General features: G+C 39.9%; 1 protein-coding gene across 1 annotated transcript; it reads left to right on the top strand.

Moving 5' to 3' along the window:
- The first annotated feature begins 15,107 nt into the window (after positions 1-15,107).
- Positions 15,108-19,303, top strand: marcksl1a (MARCKS-like 1a). Its single transcript, XM_008399621.3, has 2 exons — positions 15,108-15,454; positions 16,539-19,303. The coding sequence occupies exons 1-2, from the start codon at positions 15,371-15,373 to the stop codon at positions 17,070-17,072; spliced, it is 618 nt and encodes a 205-aa protein (XP_008397843.1). The 5' UTR covers positions 15,108-15,370; the 3' UTR covers positions 17,073-19,303.
- The last annotated feature ends 5,414 nt before the right edge of the window (positions 19,304-24,717 follow it).

Genomic DNA, 24,717 nt, shown 5'->3' with positions numbered 1-24,717 from the left:
TAAAAATGAAGCACATTTCTTCGTCAGAAAATCAAGTTTATAGTTTATACTCCTCACATCGTCATACACCCACTTCTCTTTTTGTCTTTTATTTTCCCACTTTCATACCCTCTGTCAAATCCGGGTACACAAACACACACATGCATATTTCACCACGCCATGATCCAAGCACACCACTTTAACCTCCCATCAGACTCTGAGCTACAAGACTAATGCATTTGCACGACAGGCCTGGCAAGAAAGGAGCAGCCAGAGGGACCAACAAGAGAAATAAAGATTTAACACCTAAAGCCAAGCAAGAGCACCTGGAATGTTAAAAAAGGTTTAGCCTGTTGCAGATGTTTTGTTTTTTGCCTTTTTATTTAGATTTATTTGTCAGATCATAGAGAAACTTTTATATCAGACAGAAGTATACCTGGGTAAGTAGAAAAAGCAGCTTTCAAGTTGTGACTTAATTCAAGGGACAGAAATACACAAACCAACCTTGGCACTACATGAATGACTTTTGAATATTTATTTTCCTTCTTTTGTCTTTCAGGGGTGGACTTGTTTAAATATACTTCAGAAAATTAAACAATTGTTGTGCTTTAAGATCCAAGTGTGCTTTAGCTAACAGTTACAAGCTCATAGTCTGACATCCTTCTTTGGGATTTTATCTTAAAGTCCTAAAGTCATGAATCCATCAAGCTAGTTCTCTTTCTTAAATGCTGTTAATTTTACACCAGATATGAATTTTGTTTTTGACCAGCAAAGTCTTTTGCCTATTGCTCAGTTGTCTTGTCAGCTAACCAGCAGGCACAAACTTCACACAGTCTCTTTCTTGTTCTTGAATTATGAACACCAACCTTAGCTGTAGTAATTTAGATGGTTTCGTTGGTTTCAGTGAGGATTCATTGCGGTACATTTAGATCAGTACTGGATGCTGATTCTGGAAAGCATCTCCACTGTCCAATGTTTTCTCGATTTGTAGAAAAACAGGACTGTTAGCTGGAGTTTTGTAGCCATTAAAAAACCTTGTCAGGCTGATTTATGTCAGTGACTTTGTTTCTGTTGTTACCTGTTCTTCAGTTTCTTTGGAAGTGTTGCATTTTCAAGATCTTTAGGCCTGCTTTGTGTTGTTAGACAGTTTCTAAGTGATTTCCTGGCTGTGGCAAGTGAAACTGCACCTCGTAAAATGTTGTCAATTCATGATTTAACAGGTAAATCAGTCATATTTTTCTTTAGAGGAAAATGGGTTTGGAAAGCTCGTTTTCTGTTAATACGTGAAAACATCATTTGTATTTATTGGGCTTGTCTTTGTTTGATTTTAAAAGTTGCTTGATCTGAAACCATTTTGTGAGATAAAAAGAAAACAATAGGAGGACACTGTATATTCCACAATACATTAACAGGACAATTAGCCCACTATGTCTCTTTCTGCTTCTGTAAAAAATGGCAGAGCGTCCTGGGATGATGTGTGACATTTAATGATATGAGCTGATGTAAAGTGAAAGGAAGCTTTTAGGGAGCGAATGAGTTTTATCGCTGCAGGTTGTACACCTTTGAAGATGAGAGATGTCTTACTCTCTATACGAGGGAGCTTCTGCCCTCGCTGGACGAGGAAAAAGCAAACGGGTGAACGAGGATGTTAGAGTGGAAACCTCAAAAGGTGAATCTGCGACAGCTCTTAGTCTGGCCACAATCCTCAGCAGCATCGCTGACACGGTCGCTTTAAACACATTACGTTTGAACTCCAACAGCGGCTGTGCTGGCCTTCATCACTGTTGTCACATTGTCGTCCTTGTAATTGCAGTGGAGGCCTGGGCCAAAGCAAAGACAGGTATCTTTCCATTACAGTGCCCTCCTCTCATACGTTATCCTCATCCGAAAGGTGCGTCTTGCTATTGATTTCCTCCACCTGCCAAATGCTTGGTGAACAGCCGCTCGCTCTGACAGCCGCATTACTCTTCCAGGACGCTTAGCAGATATCAATGATCGGCCGTTTCCTTCTCCTGTATTTGGAATAACGAGGCCATACATCAGGACAAACACATGCTACCTTAACGCAGAACTGTGTGAGGCTCTCAGACCTTATTAGGTAGTTCAGTCTCTGGTTGGATGAGAACAGAAAGAGATGAGAGTATTGTATAGGTATAGGACATATGAAGTTCCTGTTTGCGTTCAGGTCTGAGTGGCTCTACATTCTCCTCATTAGGCTTTGCTTCTGCACACAGCCAAGCCATTACCTGTCTGAAAGACTCCTGTTAGTCCATGACACAGCAACTTTGGGAACTTTCACACATGTGACATGCCCATCGATCAAGCTGAGGACAACCTTGACTGCGGGGGTTGTGTGGCTGGTGCATGCACAGGTGTGTAGTCCGCTGTTGTGTTGACTCAGGACAGTGCCAGACTATCTGAAGGTTTAAGTGCTTTAATGATAGCACCGAGGCCAAGATAAAGAAGCTGGTCAAAGCACTTCGCTGCTGCTCGTTAATTACTCAAATCATGGTAACCTTGAGAGGGGGCCAGCTGGGGTCACGCAACCAATTAGGAGGAATAACCTGAATCCAGCCAGAAAACTTTCCCATGACGTCCCCATAAATCTCCCTCAAAGATCAGCTGAAAACTTGCAGAGAGCATCCAAACAGCTAGTAATGTTTAGTGGGACTGGAACTTCTGAGACTGTCTTAATTTTCTATCCACTTCCCAAAACAGCTGCTTTTTTTGTTGTTGTTGTTGTTTTTTGTAAAAATATTAGCTGGGTCATTGCCTTCCTGTACAATTCTGCTAGATTTTCATCTCCTTTCTGTCCTCCATCTTGGACTTCTCTCATTGAGCTTGATTTCTCTGGTAGAATTTCAACCAATCAACAAACAGAAGAAGTTTTGAACAATGTCGTCCAATTTCTATGATGTTTTAGAGATGTAATCAGTAGTTTCAGCAAATGCAGAGCTGGTAGTGAACGAAGCTGCTCTGTCTGTGTTGCCGTCTCATTAGACTCAGTACTTCTCTCTTCGCAATGAGGGACATTTCCGGCTAGCTTTGTAGCATTGAACCGATGCTTTACATCATGGGCAAATGTTACAAGGAGTGGTTTCTCAATAGACAAGAATCCAGACCCTTTTGATGACTTCTTTTATGTATGCCCCAGAGTCTAACTCATGACAACAGATCAACTTGCCCACTGTCTGCTCATCAGAGTGAAACTTCAGAAAGTAGAAAATACCCCCAAACCTGAAACATGGCGACAGTAACCTGTGTGCATCGATTTGGTCATCTCTGTCACTGAGTGCCACATGCGCATGATGCACATCTATACGCTTAAATCCCACTCTAACATTAATAAAGAGCTGACAATCTCATCAAATGATGGGCTTTCATCTATGTATCTAAACCATTATTCTTGATTTCAAGCAGATTATCTCCCACATAGACCTGAATGGTGCCTGATCGGCTTACATGTCGGGTATTTGAGGATGTAACACTGGAGCACCTGATCATATGGTAAACAACCTTCTGAGAACTACTCCATCCTTGGCCCAAATATCAACTCTGCAATCACATAATAATGGTGGAGTATCTTTCTGACACATACAAGGGATCCTCATCGGTACCTCCCAAATTATTACTGTGTGAAAAATGCAAGTCTAAAAAAGAATAAGGCTGCAATTACAAGATTTCTGGAGGGGGGAAGAGGACACTATATTTTACACACATTACACAGACCTGACGACACTAAAATGTCTTGCTTGTGATGTTTAATGCAGAGAATGACAAAGACCAAGAGGAGAAACAAAAATAGAAGTTGAAACGATTCATTCTATTTTAGGAAACCAATTTGTAATACCACAGTCATTTATGTGGAGCTAAGAGGATGCGTCTGAATGGGGGGACATTTGAAGAGAACAACCATATTTAACGTTCTGCTTAAGGGCTTTTGAAGTGAGTTTGTCATAAACTTGGACGATAAAAGTTTATAAGCGAAATTAATATTATCCCACAGTAAATAACATTCTTGGTGCCTTCATTTATTATGAACCTATCTTATAGGTAATCTGGGATGATGAAGCCAGCTGTCACTCTGAGAGAAACCCCTTCTGCAGGGCACTTTTACCCTGTTAAAATAAAACAAAACCTCTCACACCATTGTCTGAACTTTGAAACCATCGTCATGTTTACGTTGTGGATTATTTGCTGAGAAACTGATTATTATTTTCTTGACAAATGAACCACCATGTGTGAAACGTAGACTGAGAAAGGTAACTGTAGAATAGAAATTTAAGGTATTAGAAAAATTCTATAAAATTGTATTCTCTTCAACTGCACATTACTGCTTTTATGTCAGATTCTCTGACAGCAAATGCTTTGAATGATCTGCTATCCTATAAAAAAAAACTTTTATCGTCTTCGGAAGAAATATTAAGGCTTAAGCGTTTATAAAACAATGTTCAAATGCATTTTTTTGTGGCATTTTAAGTAAAAATGCCACAATTTTAATGGTAAAGGTCTCCTTAAGCAGTTAACTTCAGCCTCAAAAACTAGCTAATCTGGATTCACAGTAAATGAAAAGAAATTCATCTTCTGCAGATAAGACGTTACCATGCTTCAAAATATCCCTTTAAGACAGTTTTCTTTCCTCTGGATCAATACAGTAAAACCTAACCTTCTAATTGCTATATGAAATATCATATGTATTGACGGCAGTGGCAACAAAGGTATGTTACAAATGTATGTATGGGATACCTCTGTCTTTTGTTCATTTCAAACCAACAATCAAAATAAAGATATATATGCACTAGTTCAACTCTGAAAAATGTAATGACCTAAAATGATTAAACCTGAATTTGATTACGCCGCACAAATATATTTTTTTAAAACACAGTTTAAAATGTATCAAAAATTAATTGCGAGAGCACAAGAGTGAAACATCTCAGCATTTTTTTTGACCTCTTAATAATTGAAATCACTGGAGAAAAAAACAAATATCTAAATTTATCGGACTTCACAAATGCAATTTGTGAAACCTTTTTTTCTTTCTGTTTCTGAAAACAAAAATTGGGGATGTGAACTGTATTGCTATGAGGTGGATGTATTGTTAAATCACAAAATGTTACGATGTCAAGATTGTTTGAATCTGTGTTCAATTATTCCTAAACTGAGAGAACAGAGTTGTACAACCTGCATTTTGCATTTTCCTGCTCACTGTGGGGTTTTATAACCTCTGAATTAAAACTTAAAGTATAAGTAAGAATCACTCTGTCCAAACATTTTTTGAATGTAGTTTTTTTTTTTTTTAATGGCTTTCCATTCATTACCAGTTCCATCACATTACCCATGATGTTAGTTAGTCCCAAGAGGAAGACAAATACAAAGAATCAGTTTCCCTTTGGATCCATTAAAGGGTTTTTTATTCTCTTTGCTCCTGTCTGAGTGGGTGTCTTCCATACTATCCTTGTCATGAAACAATATATCTCCTTTTGTCTTAATGTCTTTTCCTGGTGCTTGTTGTCTTTGTCTTTGACATGGAGTGAATGCATGGGGAAATAAAAACAGGTCGTAAATGTTAATCTTTGCCAAACCTGACTGTGCTCATTTCCCAATGAGACACAGATGTAAATAACTGCCCCCAGTCACCACACTCTAACTCCACGACACCTCCCTCCCCATCTCCCTGTTTCGACCAATCAATTCCTAATCAATCACTTCCAATCACTGTCAGACTGCAGCCAGACATGCTAAACTGGATCCAAGCTGGATAGAGGGTAAAGCAGATGGTACAGGTTAAATCAATGTTAGTAAAAAAAAAATAAATCACTTACAATTTTCGTTTGTATGGAAAGAGATGCAAAAAGTTAGAAACTTAAATAAACCTAGAATTCTTTCGTGCCACTCCAGAGCTAAAAATATCACTCTGGAGTGGAATTTAAATAATACAGATGCAAACACATAACCTCACCTTGTGAATAATTCAGCCTCTTTTACGTAACTGTGTTGTGATAAACCTGAGAAGGACCAAAGAGGGAATTGGGGGCAGCAGATAGGAGGGGATGGGTTATAAATAGGTCAAACTCCGGTGATGCTCCGAGACAACCCATCTGCAGAGGCAGATGGATGAATTGGAAAAGTAGAGCAAAATGACAACCCAATAATAAAATCCCGCCAAAGCAGCGCAAGCTGAGCAAACCTCCAGACGAAGGGATTTTGAATCTCTTACACTTGCACATGACGCTGCATGTCATTGGTTAATTATTGCATCTATGACATCTCTGCCCTCACATTCACAGTTCTAATTGGACTGCATTGTGCTTGTCTGTTGCCAGCATAAATCAAACACTGAGTAAGGATCCAACAACTAAGAATAAGAGACGCAAAGCCCACATGCAGAACATCCTAGATATTTTATTTTTGTTGTTGCAGGCCTTTTCTCTGTCCTGCATTTCGGTGTTTGTGTACTTGTGAGCCTGTTGGGTACGAGGCATGCAGGTGAGTACAGGTTTGACTTGTTGCCTTTGAATGAAAATGCTAAGGTCAAGGAGAATGCAGTCTAAGCTACAGAAAAAAACAAAAAAACAGCTAACACCCCAAAAGCATATATTCAGACTGAGGCGACACACGCCCGGGACGTTTAATAAATAAATATCCAGCAATAATTCATGATGCACGACGTATCAAGAGTTTCTGAGGACATATTGCTGAGATCCAAATAATTCATTAGTGAGAATGAGGCCTTTTGTAAGTGATGCTTGCCCAGTTTGCTGGATGTAGTATTAGTCTATAAACGAGAGAACAACAACATGACCTGAATGACATTAAGCTCATTATGTCTAGACAGCACAAAACACCATAGAGCATCTTATTTTATTTTTCCTGTCTTCCAACCCTGGGTGAGATTACAGCTGTAGGAGGACCCAGAGGGGGATCTAGGGGGGAGGGCAGGGTCTGCCATCTTTTGTCAAAATGAGACTGACATGATGATGATATCTGATGTCTGAGTCATGTAAACAGGCTCAAGGATAACCCTGAAAGCCCTCTCTTTCACTCAGGCTCCCCCCTCCCCTCTGTCTACGCCGGACCACCTGCTGCGATGCAGCAGGCCATCCGGGTCATACTCAACACCAACCACAGCCTTTCTACAAACCAACTCACTCCCCATCAAGCTCCCATCCCCCATCCGATCTCTAAATCTGCATTATAATGATGATTAGGGAGGAGGTGCAGGAGGCTGAGCGATTCAAGGAGCCAGTGGTAAGGGAAAAAAAAAATGAAGCGGGCTTAGAGAGAGTGATGATTTCACAGACTGGCCCAAAAAATAAAACCATAAGGTTCATTTGCATGTGCTTGCACGAGGGTAGTCACTATTTATTTGTCTGAATTAGCAACAGAAATAAGCTTTATTGAAAAAACAATATGTAACTACAGACTATCCAAAGTATAATGTATTTTTTATTATTATTTATGTTTTACAATAACTGCTGATAAGTTTCCTCTTTCTCTATTTGGACCCTCTTAGGCTTAAGTCTTGTTTTGGACACAATATGGTGCTGTCTACTACAGGATGTTTCATACCAAACATGCATCCTGGGGAACTTTTCATATCTGATTTGTCAGTTGACAATTTTCTGTTTTCTGATCAAGGTTTTCTGTAGAAACAAATTGATTTTTTGGACTCCTAATAGGAACATCTACCATTCGGTAGTTATTCATTTGATCTGAGGTCATGATTTACCATATTTTGTCCACTGGTGAGAACAGGATTAAAAAATAAATGGTAATAGAGTGTAACACAAAGCTTTCAGATAGCTAGTGATATCCACTATCAATTGAATTCAGTTATACGTGACATTTGAATACCTTTATGAACATATAATATAAGGGATTTGTTAGCAGCGAGGACAAATCCATGTGTGCATTGTGGTTTAAAAGCTTGAGTACACAATGGTTTCTGTATAAGTATTAAATAGCTGTAAGGAAAGGTGAAATAGGAATACTGCTGGTATTCCAGCAGTATTCCTATACTGCTGGAATACCAACAGTATAGGAATACTGCTGGTATTCCTATACCAGCAGTCCAGCCAGCTATCTGGCTGGACAATTTGTACCAGCCAGTTAGCTGGTACAAATTGTCAAATGGACAAATTGCTATGAACATTGGTTGCCAAAATTAAATGATAAATTGAAAAGTTTTATCAACTCATTTCGACAAATTAAAGTCCATTAATGGGACATAATAGAAAAAGCTGGAGTGATCAAAGCTTTTTCCACCTGTGTGGAGCATAAAGTAACAGAGCTTCTCCTCCTCCATCCATCCAATTCTGCAACACCAGGTAGAAACTCCCAAAGCTACAGACTTTGATAACAAGAGAAAATGCATTGCACAAATCGATCGAAGGGCTTTGCATTTAAAAAGCGGGAAAAAAACAACCTCAGATCAATTAAGAAAGCAGCCCACCTCTAAAAACTGGACTCAGTGACTCAGTGTTCTTGGTCTTAATCAAGCACTAAGTTTGGAATAAACTAAAGCCCAGCCAGTTTAAAACATTGGCATGAATAGTTTTTTCTTCAATCTCTTGACATCCTACTTTGGTTTTATTTATAAGATGTTTTTATTTGACACATCTGTTGTCAAGTGTGTGTGCGTGTGTGTGTATGCGTGTTCGGTATAGTGCTACATTGACTGTGAGCGATAGAGACGGAGAGGGAGAGTAGACTATGGTAATGATGAGTGAGATGATGGCACACTGACCCACTAACGCTGCAGTGCTGTTGCCAGTGGGGATGAGCTGGCCTACTACTATACACCTCTGTCTGAAACATACACACACATACACACATGCATGGGACATATCCTGCGCTGCTTCTTTTGACTTTGCTCTTCCTCTCTCTACTCCTTAACCTGCTCACCTTTTCCTCATATGTGTGTCGACTCTAATCTCTTGCTGCCTTCCTGATCTGCATGTTATGACAACAGAGAGAAACAAAGTCGCTGCTTGCACAAGTCCTGATGAAAAGATAGGCAAAGAGGTTTCCCAAAAGTTTTAAACCAGAATCAAATTTCTTCATTTCTTCATATTTTTCTTCCAAACCAGCAAGATGTGAAACAATTCTGCATGCTTTCTTGGAGTCTTCTACGATTTTTCTTTGAGCTTTGGTTCCGGTCCAGTGATTACTTGAACGTGGCAGCATATTGCTTAGAAAGAAAAGCTACGAATTTATGAAACAGTAAGAATTCAGCAAAGCTCCAACAGTGCAAGAGAGATCCGTAATCCCTCAGTTGATCATTTACTACATGAAACATTTTCATAGTAGCTCTTTGAGAAATCTCCTTATTGCTGCAAAAATGTTTCAGCCTAGATGATTTATAGGTTTGGGCTTGTGCATAAAAAATAAAAAAATAAAAAACAAGCAAAAAGGACATTACTCTGCCATATGGTCAGGCGCTTCACTAAAAATGAGCAAGAAAAAAAAAGAAAAAAAACTTTACAATTCCCAATGAAAATGCAAAATACGTACATTCATTTCACATAAGCAAAATGAGTCAAACCCTCTTTTTTTCTGCTAGTAACTGGTATCCCAATAAAACCATGGCCTCTCCGTAACCATCACCCTTATACAGGTTGGGAGATGAGGCAGTTGCTATGGTAACTGGCTCTGTAGCATGTCTGCATGCTCACAGAAATGTCTGGTGTTGGTGGGAGGGGGGGGACAGTTGTCGTGACATGTCTGCCACCTGAGGAGACGCGTCAAGAGGAGCGAGTCTATGCATTTTTGGATGATTGCTGTTGTTTTCCCTCCATTTCCCTAAGCTCTCCTGTGATGTGAGTGATCATTTTTATCAACGGGGTGAGTCTAAGTATGCAGGCCAGCTTAAGTCACAGACGTGTGAGTTTGCATCCTTTATCGTCTACCTTTGAGAGCTGCTGCCAGATCCCGACAGAGAGATACGTCTGCCCTCCCAGCCAAGATGTCTGCCGTTTGCAGCTTTGTGGTCGCCTGCTGGTGAGGGCCTTTTTGCAGTCAATAAGGCAGTTGATCGAATTAATTAGCATTACAAAAGGCTTTCTTTTAAGTCCACACTCCCCAGTTCATGGTAGTGAAGAGGAGTCTGCACTTGATTCTTCTTGTAATTAGGTGCTTGGCAATGCAAATGTTGTGCTTAGGCCTAACTGGATCAGATACATACAACCAAATTTACATCTTGAAGTGCAAATAGAGCTGCTTTCAAGTTTTGCTGACCCAAACAACAACAAAAACACAGAGGCTTATTTTAAGGCTGTTTAAAATACTTGAAATGGACATCTATTGGTTTTTAAACTTGTTTACCATTTTTGATCAATAATGAATGTTTTAGTGAATATAGCTTGTAGCCTAGGCTCAAGTTAAAAAATGATCATTGGTGTAATGCAGCATGGAGAACTGTGGAGTATAGTCCTGTGGAATAGGGACTAGAACTAGGTCTAAATTTTAAAGAAAGGGTTTACAGCTATTGAGGAATCACCCTTCTCAGGATTCCTAGGAATATTTAGGGTATTGGAGGGGATTTCTAGCTTTAGAAAGAACTGTGAAGACAATGTTTCACATCTTTACCTTCAGAGAATTCCAGAGGGTGTTTGTAGATGTGGAGAAGACCTGTAGCCACGTCTCTTAAAATGTATAATATGAGGGATGCTCCAATAGGGTTGGGTGCCTGGGTCGGTTTTTAGGGCTATCTGGTTCTTTAATATCAAAAGCAAGAGTATTATTTGCACTTCCTGCTTATAAACACGTATCCTGTTTACAAGGCCAGAGAAGATGTCTAAGAATAGTTGTAGAAAGAAAGGTGGCTGGTTTAGGAAACTCAAGGTCTCCTCTTTGCTTTTTGGTTCACAGCAGAGTGTGCTGTGGAAAACTCTGGCTTCTCCATGTCAGATTTTTGACTGGATCTCACCTGAAAAAAATAATAGATTTCTCCCTTTGGGCAGCATTTTGTTCATAAGTGATGGTAGGATGAAAGGGGTGAATGTATTACATCATTGTCTGTAATAATGTCTTAAGCCCAAAAGCCCAAAAGAGAAGCTCTTGATTTAAGGTTTTATAGGCTTGTCCCACTCAGAGGATACAGCAGTTTGAGCAATTAAGACCAGAAGGAACTTGAAGAAAAATGTGTTTAAAAAAACGACAACAAAAAAAAACTAGTATTAACTAGTTTTATTGGTATAACTTGGGGTGTAATACTGACGTGCCTCAGGATTTTCTGTTTTTTTTTTCTTCCACTAAGCTGTGAAACAAATGTACAGCTTTTTGAGAGTGTCATTTAAAAGCACAAACATCTTGCACTTTTGTTTTTAGTGATGATCTGCTTCCCAACTGTGCAAACTTGGGAAATTAACATAACCATCACACTGGTGCACGTTTGCAATCTGCTCAAGGTGACTGTCTGAACATTTGTCCTTGCTGTGTCAAGAGAAACCTCGAAGACATGTTTCTGATTCCCTCATTGCACTTCTCTTTGCTCTTAACCCTCCTACTTCTCTCCTACTTGGGATGCTCATCAGTGGGCTCCTTGAGACTTGGACAATGGAGGCTTTTTACTGAGGGTTTGAGGGCTCATCCTGTGTAAGAGCATGAAAAATGGGCAACTGCACAAATGGGTGCATTGAGTTGCTCAGAGGGAAGGGGAAAGAAGAGCGTGAAGAGGAGAAGCAGCATCATGTTTAGCATGAAAGAAGTTAACGAGCAAGAGGATGCAGGAAGTTCCACAGCAAGTATTTGAGTTATTTCTTACGCTATTCTGCACTTGAACTATCCATGATGTTTGTGCCAAAATTGTACGTAATAATGAAAAAGCTACGTTAAATAAACTTGTTTGTAAAAGTATGTTAGTCAAACCTTTTGAATTTACAGATACATCTCACTGTAATTTTCTTGTGATTTAAAATGGTAAAGTGGAACATAGTTGTGAAGTAACGAGAAAATTATGTATGGTTTTGCTAATTATTTACAACTTAAAAACTGAACTTTTTTGCATGTATTTGTATCTATCAGAAATGGTGTTATTAAATAAAGACCACCTGTGTATAATTCATTCTTTGTGCAAAGTTGTTCTTCTTTGAAGGTCTCAGAAGTTCGTTACAGAAAACACCCACACAGCATGATGCTGCCACCCCCATGCTATGCAGTTGGGAAGGTGTCAGCTTTGCAAAGCATGTCTTTTCACAGAACGCAACTTGTTCTCTTTTTAGAAATATTTCCTTCACAAGTACATTTGAAGATAGGAGATCCCCTCATGAAATATTTTATGTCTTCAGTGCTATAAATGTACAACGTTGTTGTATTCTTTTTAGAAGAACACTGGCTTTATTTAAACAGGTCTGAAATAGTCATTGAGGTTTGTTGTGTACTGTTTACCTGCTGACCATGACAACCCACTTTGTGAATGATGTAAGATGATTCTTGGTCAAAGGAATGTTACTGTTGGCATGTTAAATGCTTCAAATTGAAAAGGTAAGTCTTTTTCATTTGCACAGGTTGGACATTACAGTTGTGTGGTGCACTGATATGAATTTACAGTAAAACATTTTTTCTTAGTTTGTTTTCCTATAATCACGTTTTTCTCTTGATATCTCCTGACAACCTTTCAGGCATGTTATTGGATTGTAATAATTGCTCTGAATTAAACATGTTACCCTAGTCATCCAAAGTTCTATTATCATGATATTGTAATAAACTTATATGTGCATTTATGTTCAGCTAAATTTATTACTGCCTAAAGTCTGCCTAAAAAAACAATCAATCAGACAGCTGCAGCTGATCCCAAAACCTGCTGCTCACGTTCTCACCAAAACCAGGATGATAGTTAGTTCCAAATTTTAGATGGTTCTAAGATTTTTACAGTGACTCCCTGTAGCTCAGAGAATAGACTTTAAAACACTTTGGTTAGTTTATAAATAACATAAATGACTTGGTACCAAAATGGATTAAAGATCTGTCGTTGTTGAATCAATCTTCCAGACCTCTCAGGTCTTCTGGTTCTGGTCTGCTCTCCCAGAACCAAACATGGTTCTCTGGAGAAGGAGAATTCAACTTCTATGCACCTCAAATCTGGAACAAACTTCCAGAAAACCTCAACACTGAGGTTCTTTAAACCCACCTGCTTAGAGTTGCTTTTGAACCATAATAAATGGACCAACATATTTGATGTGCTTTAATGATTTTAGCAATGGCACTTAAGAAAATGCAATAATGTCTGTTGCGGGTTTCCACAATTTTTGACAGTATCATGTGTTTATGACGTTTTCATGACTTTAACCTGCCTTGCGGCTGAAATGTGCTAAACAAATAAGCTTGATTGATTGATTGATTGATTGATTGATTGATTGATTGATTGATTGATTGATTGATTGATTGATTGATTGATTGATTGATTGATTGATTGATTGATTGATTGATTGATTGATTGATATAGTAGCATCCCCACAGGTGTCTGAACAGCCCAGACTTGTGAACTTAACTCTGATCAGTCTGGGTTGAATCCTTTGAAACTAGAGCACCTAAGCACACAGACATCCCCAGAGTCAACCCAGGAGTCCTCATCTGAGACCTGCAAAGAATGTCAAACCAAGCTTGAGACGGTGAGAGTGGGGCTTCCAAAATGCTTGGTGTGATTCTTTTTACTGGCTCAGTTCAGGGGGAATGCATGTAGCGACAGTAGTGGGGGCGTCACATTTAAAGCCCTCGGGGTACATTCAACCGCCGAATGGGCTGGAGACTGTTCCCTGGGTGGCTTTGCATGCCTCACATACCATGGCTGTGACATGCTGATGTGAGCATGTGGTGGGGAGATGTGTATGCTGTCAGGGACGAAGGCACAAGAGATGGAGAGAGATGGATGTGCAAAAAATATGGCTCGGAAGAAAGGGGAAATGAGTAGGTCTTGCAAGAATATGCAACATTCCCGTAGGGATTTATTTGTGGGATAAATTTGGTTCTTGTTGGATAAAGAGCAAAGTGGAGAATGACAAGCTTTTTAAGCTTGAAGTGCGGTGTGACAAGGAAGACTACATCGAAATGTGGGCTCCCCAAAAAGCAGGCAAACACAATCTACTGTTCTGGCATTTGCCTGGCTGAGAAGACGTTGTGACTGTCTGACAGTCTGTCTCCCCGTCTGTGTCGGTGACAAAAGGAGTTGCACTGCCGTCTCCACCAAGTGCTTGATGTTATGTAACCAGTTTACTGTCAGAAAGCCGATCCTGTCATTTAAAATCTGGTGAAGGCTGTTAAAATGCTTCTTTCTCGTGGAATATATGAGTATTCTTTTGCTACAGCGTAACAAAAATTGATGTAGTATTAGCTATTAGTAAAAGGTTAATCTATGTTTGCAATGACATTAAAAAGGCATTAGTGATCACACAGTAATATATCTAAATCCCTTTGTGTTTATTAATTTGCATTCGTGTGACTTTAGACTCATAAATAACATCTTTACATTATTTCTCAGAAAATAAAAAAAATAAAATATGGATATGACTATTGAAAACATTTTTGTGAAACGGTTTGTCTGCCAACTGAAAAGTCTCTCTGCACTGCATAATAACCATAACTTGGTATCAATATTACATATTGGTCTTATTTAATATTAACATTTTCAGAGAAATTGATTGTGAATTTCATTATATGTAAAACATAATCATCTAAATTAACCGAATGAAAATACAACAGTACAAAATCAATCAACTTTTGAATAGAATTTTTTTTCTTTAAATTGTAGTCTAATATGTGTAGATAACTTTTCCAATGAAAGTGCTAGAAATAGATACTAAGCAGGAATAAGTGTGTTATATTTAAAGTAGGAAGGAAAAGCAAGGATACCTAATAAAATGGTAGAATTTAGATTTGTGTTATCTACTTTCTCAATGGGTCTACTGATTTTGATTTTTATTTATTTATTTTGGTGCCAAACGTCTTTGGCACCAAACATTTCTAAGTTTGCGAATGTCTGCATCAGTCCAAAACAAAGTCTTGCAGGTCCTCTGGTGGAGCAGCTGTTATCAGGCCCGTCCTCTCGCTGCAGATTGGACAGCGCTCGGCTGCCACGCCCGGAGGAGGAGACTCCGGTCGATTTTTGAGGCGCGGTTGAAGTACACACAGGCTGCCTGCCTGCCATCCTTTAATTTGAGCTCAGCCGCCGTGGGCTTCGCACTCAAGCACACAGAGAGGGGGGTCTTCTCGTTTCTGCATCTTCTGAGTGGGGGAATAAAAGGAGATCCTATAGGATTTTTTTACACCACCCCGGGGCCTGACCTTTTTTTTTTACCCATCCCGGAGTTGGATTTTCTTTTATCTCTAAAAGCCTCCTCGGGTTTTTTTCTTTTTCGAGTTTTCTTTTTCATTTTCGTTGCGAAGGAAAAAGACAATGGGAGCCCAGTTGTCCAAGGGTGGAGTGGAGGTGGAGGGGAAGGCCGCCGCCGACCCCGCTGCTGCCAAAGCCAACGGCCAGGTGAGTGAATGAGGCCCAGATGGAGGCGCGTCAGCGGGGAGCCACATGGCAACCCAACGCCCACTGGCAGCATGGGTGCCACCGGGGGGCTCAGAGCCACTCCCGCGCCCCTTCAAACTAAACCTCCACTCAGATTTCTGTTTGGGGAAAAACAAATGATACCGAATTTGAAATTAGTCGCAACAGATAAACTGTCGAGTAAGTCCCGCGCGTCCCCGCTGGAGCGCGCACCCAGCTCAAGTCTTTGTTAATTCCGTCTGCGGGTCTGTGTGTGTGTGTGTGTGTGTGTGTGTGGGGAGGGGGGGCTTTACACCAGCAAACTGACTTTAAATGTCATCGATTCTTGTCGAAATTAGCGTTTGCTGCGTGTTCTCTCTCATGAGTCGGTGGTTTTGGGTCAGACTGCGGCTTTTAGCGTCGAACAAAGGATGCGAGGCGCAGCGGTGCAAAGGATGCAAATGCGCTCTGCTGGAGGCGCATTTTGCGGACTTGCAAACAAAGCGCGAAGAGGCGCCAGATCAAACCCCCTTACCCCCAAAGCCGCATACTTTCAAGCATGTCTCAAACCCGTAGTTTATATAGCTTCATTTGAAAACTTTATTGAAAGCAACTGTTCAGGTACGATTAAAATGACAAGATTCAGCAACAGATTAGATTCTACATTTTAAAATCATTTCCCGGTTGTGGTATGCGGTGGCACGCTCTCTCTTTTTTATATATTTAAATATATTGCTCAATAAAAGGTTTTATCTGCTACAACTATCTGCGCTAGGAGCTCACGGTGTCGATTCAGCTCTTGGATGAGAGCAGCGACCAGCTTTGGTGGGAATTCCTTTGTTCCCAAACTTGCGCTCCGTGGTGACGTTTTTATGAGGCACTGCTGCCCCCCTGTGTCCGTTCAGAGTCTTGCATGCAGCAGCAAAGCCCCCCATCACCGACGTGAAAGGCCGTCTCTCTCTATTTGCAGCGTAACGTTTAGCGCTGCATATTTTTATGTGCTGGTCAAGAAATATTCTCAGCCATTCATCTGTTTTGAGCTTAACAATTTCATGACTCATGCAATTTGGTTTTTGTCCCTCTGCAGGAGAACGGCCACGTGAAGACCAATGGCGATGTTTCTGCCAAACCCGATGGTGAAGTGGCCACTGCCGATGGAAACGGAACTGCCGAACCAGCCAAGGAGGGTGAGGCTGGCGCAGGGGACGCCATCGAGGCCGCTCCAGCCACCGAGGGCGAGGCCTCCAAGGCGGAGGGCGAGGCCAGCAAGGATGCCAAGAAGAAGAAGAAGTTCTCTCTGAAGAATTCCTTCAAGTTCAAGGGCATCTCGCTGAAGAAGAACAAGAAGGGCAGCGAGGAGGGCAAGGAGGAGGCCACCTCTCCCACAACTGAGGACAAGCCAGAGGAGAACGGCCACACGGCCAAGGAGACCAAAGAGGAGACGCCGGCTGAAGAGGCCAAAGAGGGCGAGGCCGCCGCCGCTGCCCCTGCAGCCGAGGGCGAGGCAACCAAGGCTGCAGAAGAGGCCCCACCAACAGAGGCTGCCCCTGCCGAGGAGGCAGCTGCCCCCGCAGAGGGCACAACACCTGCAGCCTCTGAGGGCGAGGCCAAAGCAGAGTGACTGCACCAGAACTGATTTTCCAAGATTTAAAGTATATAAATATATATATATGAGAGACTTGTGCCACGTTCTCAAAGTTATAAAACAAAACTACAAAAGAAGACGACAAAGGATATATCACGTTTGCTGATTCAACCACCAGTTCACTGCCTTTTATTAGTTCTTCGACAGACGGAATCTCACCGGGCCCTCTCATGATGAACTTGCGTCTCTCCACCCTCCCCCTCATGGTACACACAGGGACTGGCGTGTGGCAACGGTAACGGCTTGGATGCAGAGCGAATCAGGAATACTGACTTATTTTTCCCAATTCATGGAAAAAAACAAAAAAAACCCATCTTTTTTTCTTTTCTTTTTTTTCCAGCGTGGCTACCCTATAACATCAATTTCTTTCTTTCTTTTGGGATCTAAAAAAAAAACACAAATTTTTCCACTGTTTGCAGAGCTGGAGCAGACCATCTCTCTCACTCTAAAAGACTATTATATGGACACATAAATCTTTCAAATGATCTTATTAATTTTTAGATTTTACATTCCTATGCTTTATCCCCTCCCTCTGAATTCCAAGTATTTTGTCATGTATAGAAAAGTGATAATCCAGGAGGGGAGATTGGAAATGAGCTATGTCTTTGTTCGTGCATTTTTTTTTTTTATTTGGCTAAAACCACGTTCAAGCTTCTCGAGCATTGCAATGTTCACATTTCAGAGTTTATAATGCAGGGGGGGGGGAAAGGTAGGGTTATGTACAAATGTGAGCTTTTTATCTGCAAACTGTCTCTGTAAATATGTTTTGGCCAACATTCTTGGTTCTCTTTATTTTGCTATTGTTTGAAGATGTTAATGGTTTTATTGTAACTTTTAATAAGGGTAAAAAAATAAATGTTCAATCCCCTCTCTCTGAGTTTCTGCCTTGTGATTTAACCCTCTAAACACACACATACACTGGTTAGAATGGTTGCAAAAAGATTTGCAGGATATAAAGAGATATTCTGGAGTATGTTGCACAATACATTCTAAAAATGAATCTCATGAGTGAATATCAGCACAAAAAAAGTGCTAATTCAACAAAATCTATACTCGTAAGACGATATATTTCAAGTGTAGGCAAGACTGCTGACTTGACACTTTTCCAACACCCTGAAAGAAGAGGGTAATCCACAAAAAGTGTTGAAGACTGTTGTTCAGAGTCTGGTCTAAAAGCATATTGATGGAAAGTTAAGTGGAAGAAAAAGTGGTAGAAAATAATCCAAAGCAATAATAGCACCCTCTCCAGGACATCTTTGAGAGGATTGTGAGTTAAAAGCCCATTCATAAGTGAGCGGTGGGTTCAAAATGCGTGGACCAGAAGTCTTCAAGAGCACCGTCGCGCAGACCTGTACTCTCAGATTACTTGTGTGAAGCCATTTCTGAACCAGAGAGAATAGCAAATGTTTTACCGGAGCCAAAGAGAAAATTGTGAGGGCAGTGTTGCTCTCCCAGTTTCCAGAAGAATGTAGTTTTCCCATTATTTTTGCAAAACAGACTTTCAGAGGATGGAGATAAAGTGGAGATGTACACAATCCAAGTAGCTTGAGGTTGTGAAGTTTCCAGAGTCAGATTACTTTGAGGAACCTCGCCATCTGCTTGTTTTCCTCTTGTGGTTTGTGAGGACCTTACAGCACCACATCCTTGTCTCTCTGATGTAACCGTGTGTCTTGGAGCCTGCATACACTGTCAAAATATCAACACTTGGTTTAATGGCCACGGTATTAGTGAGGGGCCAGAAAAGTCTCCTGGCCTTGAAACCACAGAGAATCTATGGAACACTGTCAAGAGGAAGATGAGACACAAGATCCAGCAACGCAAATGAAGGCTGCTGACAAAGAAACAGGGGTTTCCTTAATGCATCAGTCAGAGGTGAACCAACTCTTTCCCAAGCTGCATTAATACAGTAATTCATGTTAAAGGAGGCCCAATCAAGTATTGAGAGCGTAAAGAGGGACATACTTTTCAAAAGCCTGAAACCACGTTCAATCTTCTCGAGCATTGCAGTGTTCACATTTCAGAGTTTATAATGCAGGCGGGGGAAAGGTAGGGTTATGTACAAATGTGAGCTTTTTATCTGCAAACTGTCTCTGTAAATATGTTTTGGCCAACATTCTTGGTTCTCTTTATTTTGCTATTGTTTGAAGATGTTAATGGTTTTATTGTAACTTTTAATAAGGGTAAAAAAATAAATGTTCAATCCCCTCTCTCTGAGTTTCTGCCTTGTGATTTAACCCTCTAAACACACACATACACTGGTTAGAATGGTTGTAAAAAGATTTGCAGGATATAAAGAGATATTCTGGAGTATGTTGCACAATACATTCTAAAAATGAATCTCATGAGTGAATATCAGCACAAAAAAAGTGCTAATTCAACAAAATCTATACTCATAAGACGATATATTTCAAATGTCGGCAAGACTGCTGACTTGGCATATATATATATATATATATATATATATATATATATATATATATATATATATATATATATATATATATATATAAAGGCTTGAAACACGCACCAATTCCTGTAAATGAAGCCATTCAGTTCTAATGTAAATAGCTTCGAGAATAGAGCTGGACTGGGTTGATTAGTTTTGCTTGTTAAACTGACTAACTGACATAAATCAACCAGTCACGCGTCCCTGATGCATCCCTGATGCGCGCAAAAGAGTCGGTCTTTGGCTCCACCTGGTGGAGAAAAACAAGAACTGCAAGGTAACGTCCACTTTGTTTTGCAATTTCCTCCGAATGGCACAGAGCTGTTCAAAACACCTCACGTGTTTAATCAAGCCATTATATGAACAACTATGCATTAGTAATACAATAACGCTTTCGTGGTCTGAAAAAATTCGGACACGTTACAGATGCGCTTTCATCAGACGAGGTGGAGCAGCTGCTGCTGGTTCAGCATCATCATTACCATCAGATCAGGCTCCAGCCAACATGAATCGCTACAGGAAGTGGAGACAGAATAGGGCAGAATTAGAAGACCAGAAACGGCTGGCATAAGGGGAACCTCCCAAAAAGCGCCAATGGAAGCAGGACTACCACTATCAGTGTTCAGTTTGTGGTCAGGCAAAAAACAAAAGCACTGGCCATACACAGATTAAGGGAAAATGGTACTGTCCAGCCTCTGGACAGACTATTTTGGAATGGAAAGAGTCTGTTGGGAAGCAATGACTGTTTGAAAGATTTTCTTTTTAGTTTTCATTTTTTAATTTTGTGCCATCATTTTTGTTTTAAAGCCCAGAATTGTTTGTAAATTTCTACAGGACAACTGCCATGTTATGAGGGCTTAGTTAATAACTCTAATGATCTTTATCTCTTTGTTGCAGAAGAGTACATATATATATCAAACATGTGAAACCTTTTTTGATAACGTAATTTTCTTGTAACCTCAGTTTTTCATGAAGCTAAATCACCTTGTAGTTAAATATAGAACCTGACCTTTCAGTGAAATTACTCTGTTTCTTTACATTGCTGAAATTTGGTGTCAACTAAATCCGAGTTATTCTGTGTTTAGCTACAGAAAATTACTATTATTAAGCTTTGTTGATATAAACACTAAAACAGGTTTTGGTCTTTAAATGTTTAAAATGTTTCTTTCTGTAAAGAAATGTACTTTGCTGTGAGTTCTCAGTGGATACAAATCCAAGCACTTGGTTTTATTTTGCCAGATGTGAGCTATTTTATCAGTGCATGCGAGGTTGCACTAAGAATTTTGAAGGACGTTCTGGCTTTGCTCACTGATAGTTTATATTCTGTATCTATAATATATTATGAGGGAGAACTGTTTTGAAGTAGATTAATAATAAACACTGCAAAAACTAATACAGACAAAGAAAATTAATGGAAGCATTTGACACTTTATCATTTGGCTTGCACTTGTATATGCTGAGTTTATGGCTGACAGATTAAAAAGTGTGTGATCTGAAGTTCTCTTTGATATTTGTATGTTTTAGTCAGCTGTAGTTGCTGCTTTATACTTGTCGAGGTATATTGTTATTCCTCTGTGAATGTTGAGTAAAAGTGAATAAATATCACTGATCATTTATTTGTGGTTCTATAATTTTTGCCCTCTCAAAAGTGATAAACAGTATAGTAATTCAGTAATTCAAAATTAACAGTAATTTGGATGTTTATTCTATATTGAACTGAAAGTGTAAAAATGCTTAGGAGCATAAAACAATGACATGAAGGCTGTTGAAACATGTACTTGTGTAGAAGCTTCAGATTTTTCTCCCTCTCTCTCTTCCCCCCTCTTTTCCCCTCCTTTTTTTCCCCCACTTCTAGCAGTCCCTTTTGCCCCATTTCTTCCGCACCCGCTGCCGACTGGCCGTCAATCTAGTTCCTAACGAATTTCTAACAATCCTAACAAATTCCTAAAAGTCCTAACAAGTTCCTAACAAAGTCCTAACAAAGTCCTAACAATTCCTAACAAAGTCGTAACCAATCTAACAAAGTACTACTATTTTGCGTGCTACGTCATCACGTATGTCATGCGCAGTGACTTACGCGGAAAAAACGAATGTTGTTGCTCCTCCGTCTCCTACTGTTTGACACCTGTTTAACCGAGGTAAAATTAGTATTTATGGTGGATAATTTATTTAGATGGGGACTAGTTACTGTCCACCATAAAGAGATACTGTTGCTGAATTATTATTCTAACATGTGCTGTAACTTGTACAGTTTTAAAGATGACGAAGACAGGAAAACCGGACTCTTACTGGGCTGGTGTCATGCAGCTCTATGCTCAGGGGAAGTTTAAGTTTACCACTGGGAAGAGACCTGGAGCAAGAAGGTGGAAGTCTGTTATCCAGCGGATAAACGGATGCCCACTGACTCCTGCCTTCAACCAAAATGTCCGGACGATCGACATATTTGGGAAAAAATCCCTGCTACTGCGGCTATCATACGGTAAGTGAATTCTTTTATTGTATACATAACAATAGATGATAAAAAAGCGTTTCATACCAGTGACTGTTGAAATTTTTAAGTGCTTCACGTAAGTTTTTTATTATTATTATTTTACCTATCTTAATATGTAAGACAAAAGCAGACAATAATTTGAAATGGTTATAGAACACTGGACAGAATTTAATGATTTGTCACACAAGTTTATTCATGCTGTTTTCCACAGTCAGCTGAGCAGGCAGGGATTCAAGCTGAAAGGTAACCTGTCTGATATTTGACACAATGAATAACTTGTTTGCATATTCACTGATGGAAGCCAAGTCATATGTTGCAAATAAATATTTTTTCTCAGCATTGTAAAGTTTTAAGCTTAGGAGATTAATATGGGTTTGCTGAGCTCATCAAAATGAGAAGTACTTTTCTACTGCACTTCGTTGCTGCTCCAATCAAATCAGTGTTAATTAACTTTTGTGTTTTTCTACTATTTCAATGACCCGTTTGTCACAGACTCTTCATGACCCATGGCCAGGCTGCCCAGAGACCTGACTCAAACAGAGTGTCTGAGTGCATTTGCCTCAAGCTGTTGAAAGAATATCAGCAAGCAAGAAACCGGCCAAAAGACACCAAGGGGAAGGTTTTACCCATCCACAGTCTATTGTTCAAACATACTGCCACATTAAACAACTGCTTGAGGACTCCCAGCCCATACAGGACGAGACCAACTTGTTGTTAGTCACCATCAACAATACCACTGTGTGTGCTTGGTAAGAAGTCCTTTATTTTCAACAGATATTGCACTTTAAAGATGGCTTGACTTTGAAAAGAAACAATTTATGTTTTTATCTTTCAGGCTACATGAGCGGCAGAAGAGAACAGACAGGGACTCTCTTCTCCAAGGTGTGAAGCTTCCTCCGAAGGTGTCCGTGGCTGACGCCTCCTTCCCAGAAGCGAGACGGCTCCCCTCCATTCCTGTGGAACACGGACATAAAGCATGGAGTTTAAGGAACCTGAAAACAGAGAAGGCGAGGCACTGATCCGTCAACGGGTTGGTGGAAAAGCTGGCTTCACACAGCATTATCCTCCATCATACCAGCCAGGACACTTTTCACAGGCCCCAGTTCCTGCCAGCTTCTTGTATCCACAAACTGATCAGCCACCATCATCTGCTTGGTCCTACTGTGAGCAGAAGCAGGTTCCACAAGCGCCATCCACTTCTTTGGGTTTCTGCTACGGTCCACCAGCTCCAGTTTTGACCTCATTTGGACAAGGACAGTTCCCACCCCTGCCATCTCCTATGGCTCCAATGTATAGGTACTATACACCACCACTTCACTCATCAACTCCAGCAGCTGCTGCTGGTTCAGCATCATCATTACCATCAGATCAGGCTCCAGCCAACATGAATCGCTACAGGAAGTGGAGACAGAATAGGGCAGAATTAGAAGACCAGGAACGGCTGGCATAAGGGGAACCTCCCAAAAAGCGCCAATGGAAGCAGGACTACCACTATCAGTGTTCAGTTTGTGGTCAGGCAAAAAACAAAAGCACTGGCCATACACAGATTAAGGGAAAATGGTACTGTCCAGCCTCTGGACAGACTATTTTGGAATGGAAAGAGTCTGTTGGGAAGCAATGACTGTTTGAAAGATTTTCTTTTTAGTTTTCATTTTTTAATTTTGTGCCATCATTTTTGTTTTAAAGCCCAGAATTGTTTGTAAATTTCTACAGGACAACTGCCATGTTATGAGGGCTTAGTTAATAACTCTAATGATCTTTATCTCTTTGTTGCAGAAGAGTACATATATATATCAAACAATTGTGAAACCTTTTTTGATAAACGTAATTTTCTTGTAACCTCAGTTTTTCATGAAGCTAAATCACCTTGTAGTTAAATATAGAACCTGACCTTTCAGTGAAATTACTCTGTTTCTTTACATTGCTGAAATTTGGTGTCAAACTAAATCTGAGTTATTCTGTGTTTAGCTACAGAAAAATTACATATTATTAAGCTTTGTTGATATAAACACTAAAACAGGTTTTGGTCTTTAAATGTTAAAATGTTTCTTTCTGTAAAGAAATGTACTTTGCTGTGAGTTCTCAGTGGATACAAATCCAAGCACTTGGTTTATTTTTGCCAGATGTTGAGCTATTTTATCAGTGCATGCGAGGTTGCACTAAGAATTTTGAAGGACGTTCTGGCTTTGCTCACTGATAGTTTTATATTCTGTATCTATAATATATTATGAGGGAGAACTGTTTGAAGTAGATTAATAATAAACACTGCAAAAAACTAATACAGACAAAAGAAAATTAATGGAAGCATTGACACTTTATCATTTTGGCTTGCACTTGTATATGCTGAGTTTATGGCTGACAGATTAAAAAGTGTGTGATCTGAAGTTCTCTTTGATATTTGTATGTTTTAGTCAGCCTGTAGTTGCTGCTTTATACTTGTCGAGGTATATTGTTATTCCTCTGTGAATGTTGAGTAAAAGTGAATAATATCACTGATCATTTATTTGTGTGTTCTATAATTTGTTGGCCCTCTCAAAAGTGATAAACAGTATAGTAATTCAGTAATTCAAAATTAACAGTAATTTGGATGTTATTCTATATTGAACTTGAAAGTGTAAAAATGCTTAGGAGCATAAAACAATGACATGAAGGCTGTTGAAACATGTACTTGTGTAGAAGCTTCA

Source organism: Poecilia reticulata, chromosome 22, assembly GCF_904066995.2.
Source record: "Poecilia reticulata chromosome 22, P_reticulata-male-v2, whole genome shotgun sequence".
Classification (NCBI taxonomy): Eukaryota; Metazoa; Chordata; class Actinopteri; order Cyprinodontiformes; family Poeciliidae; genus Poecilia; species Poecilia reticulata.
Note: the sequence above shows the minus strand (reverse complement) of the source record. Positions and strands in the feature narration are given on the sequence as shown.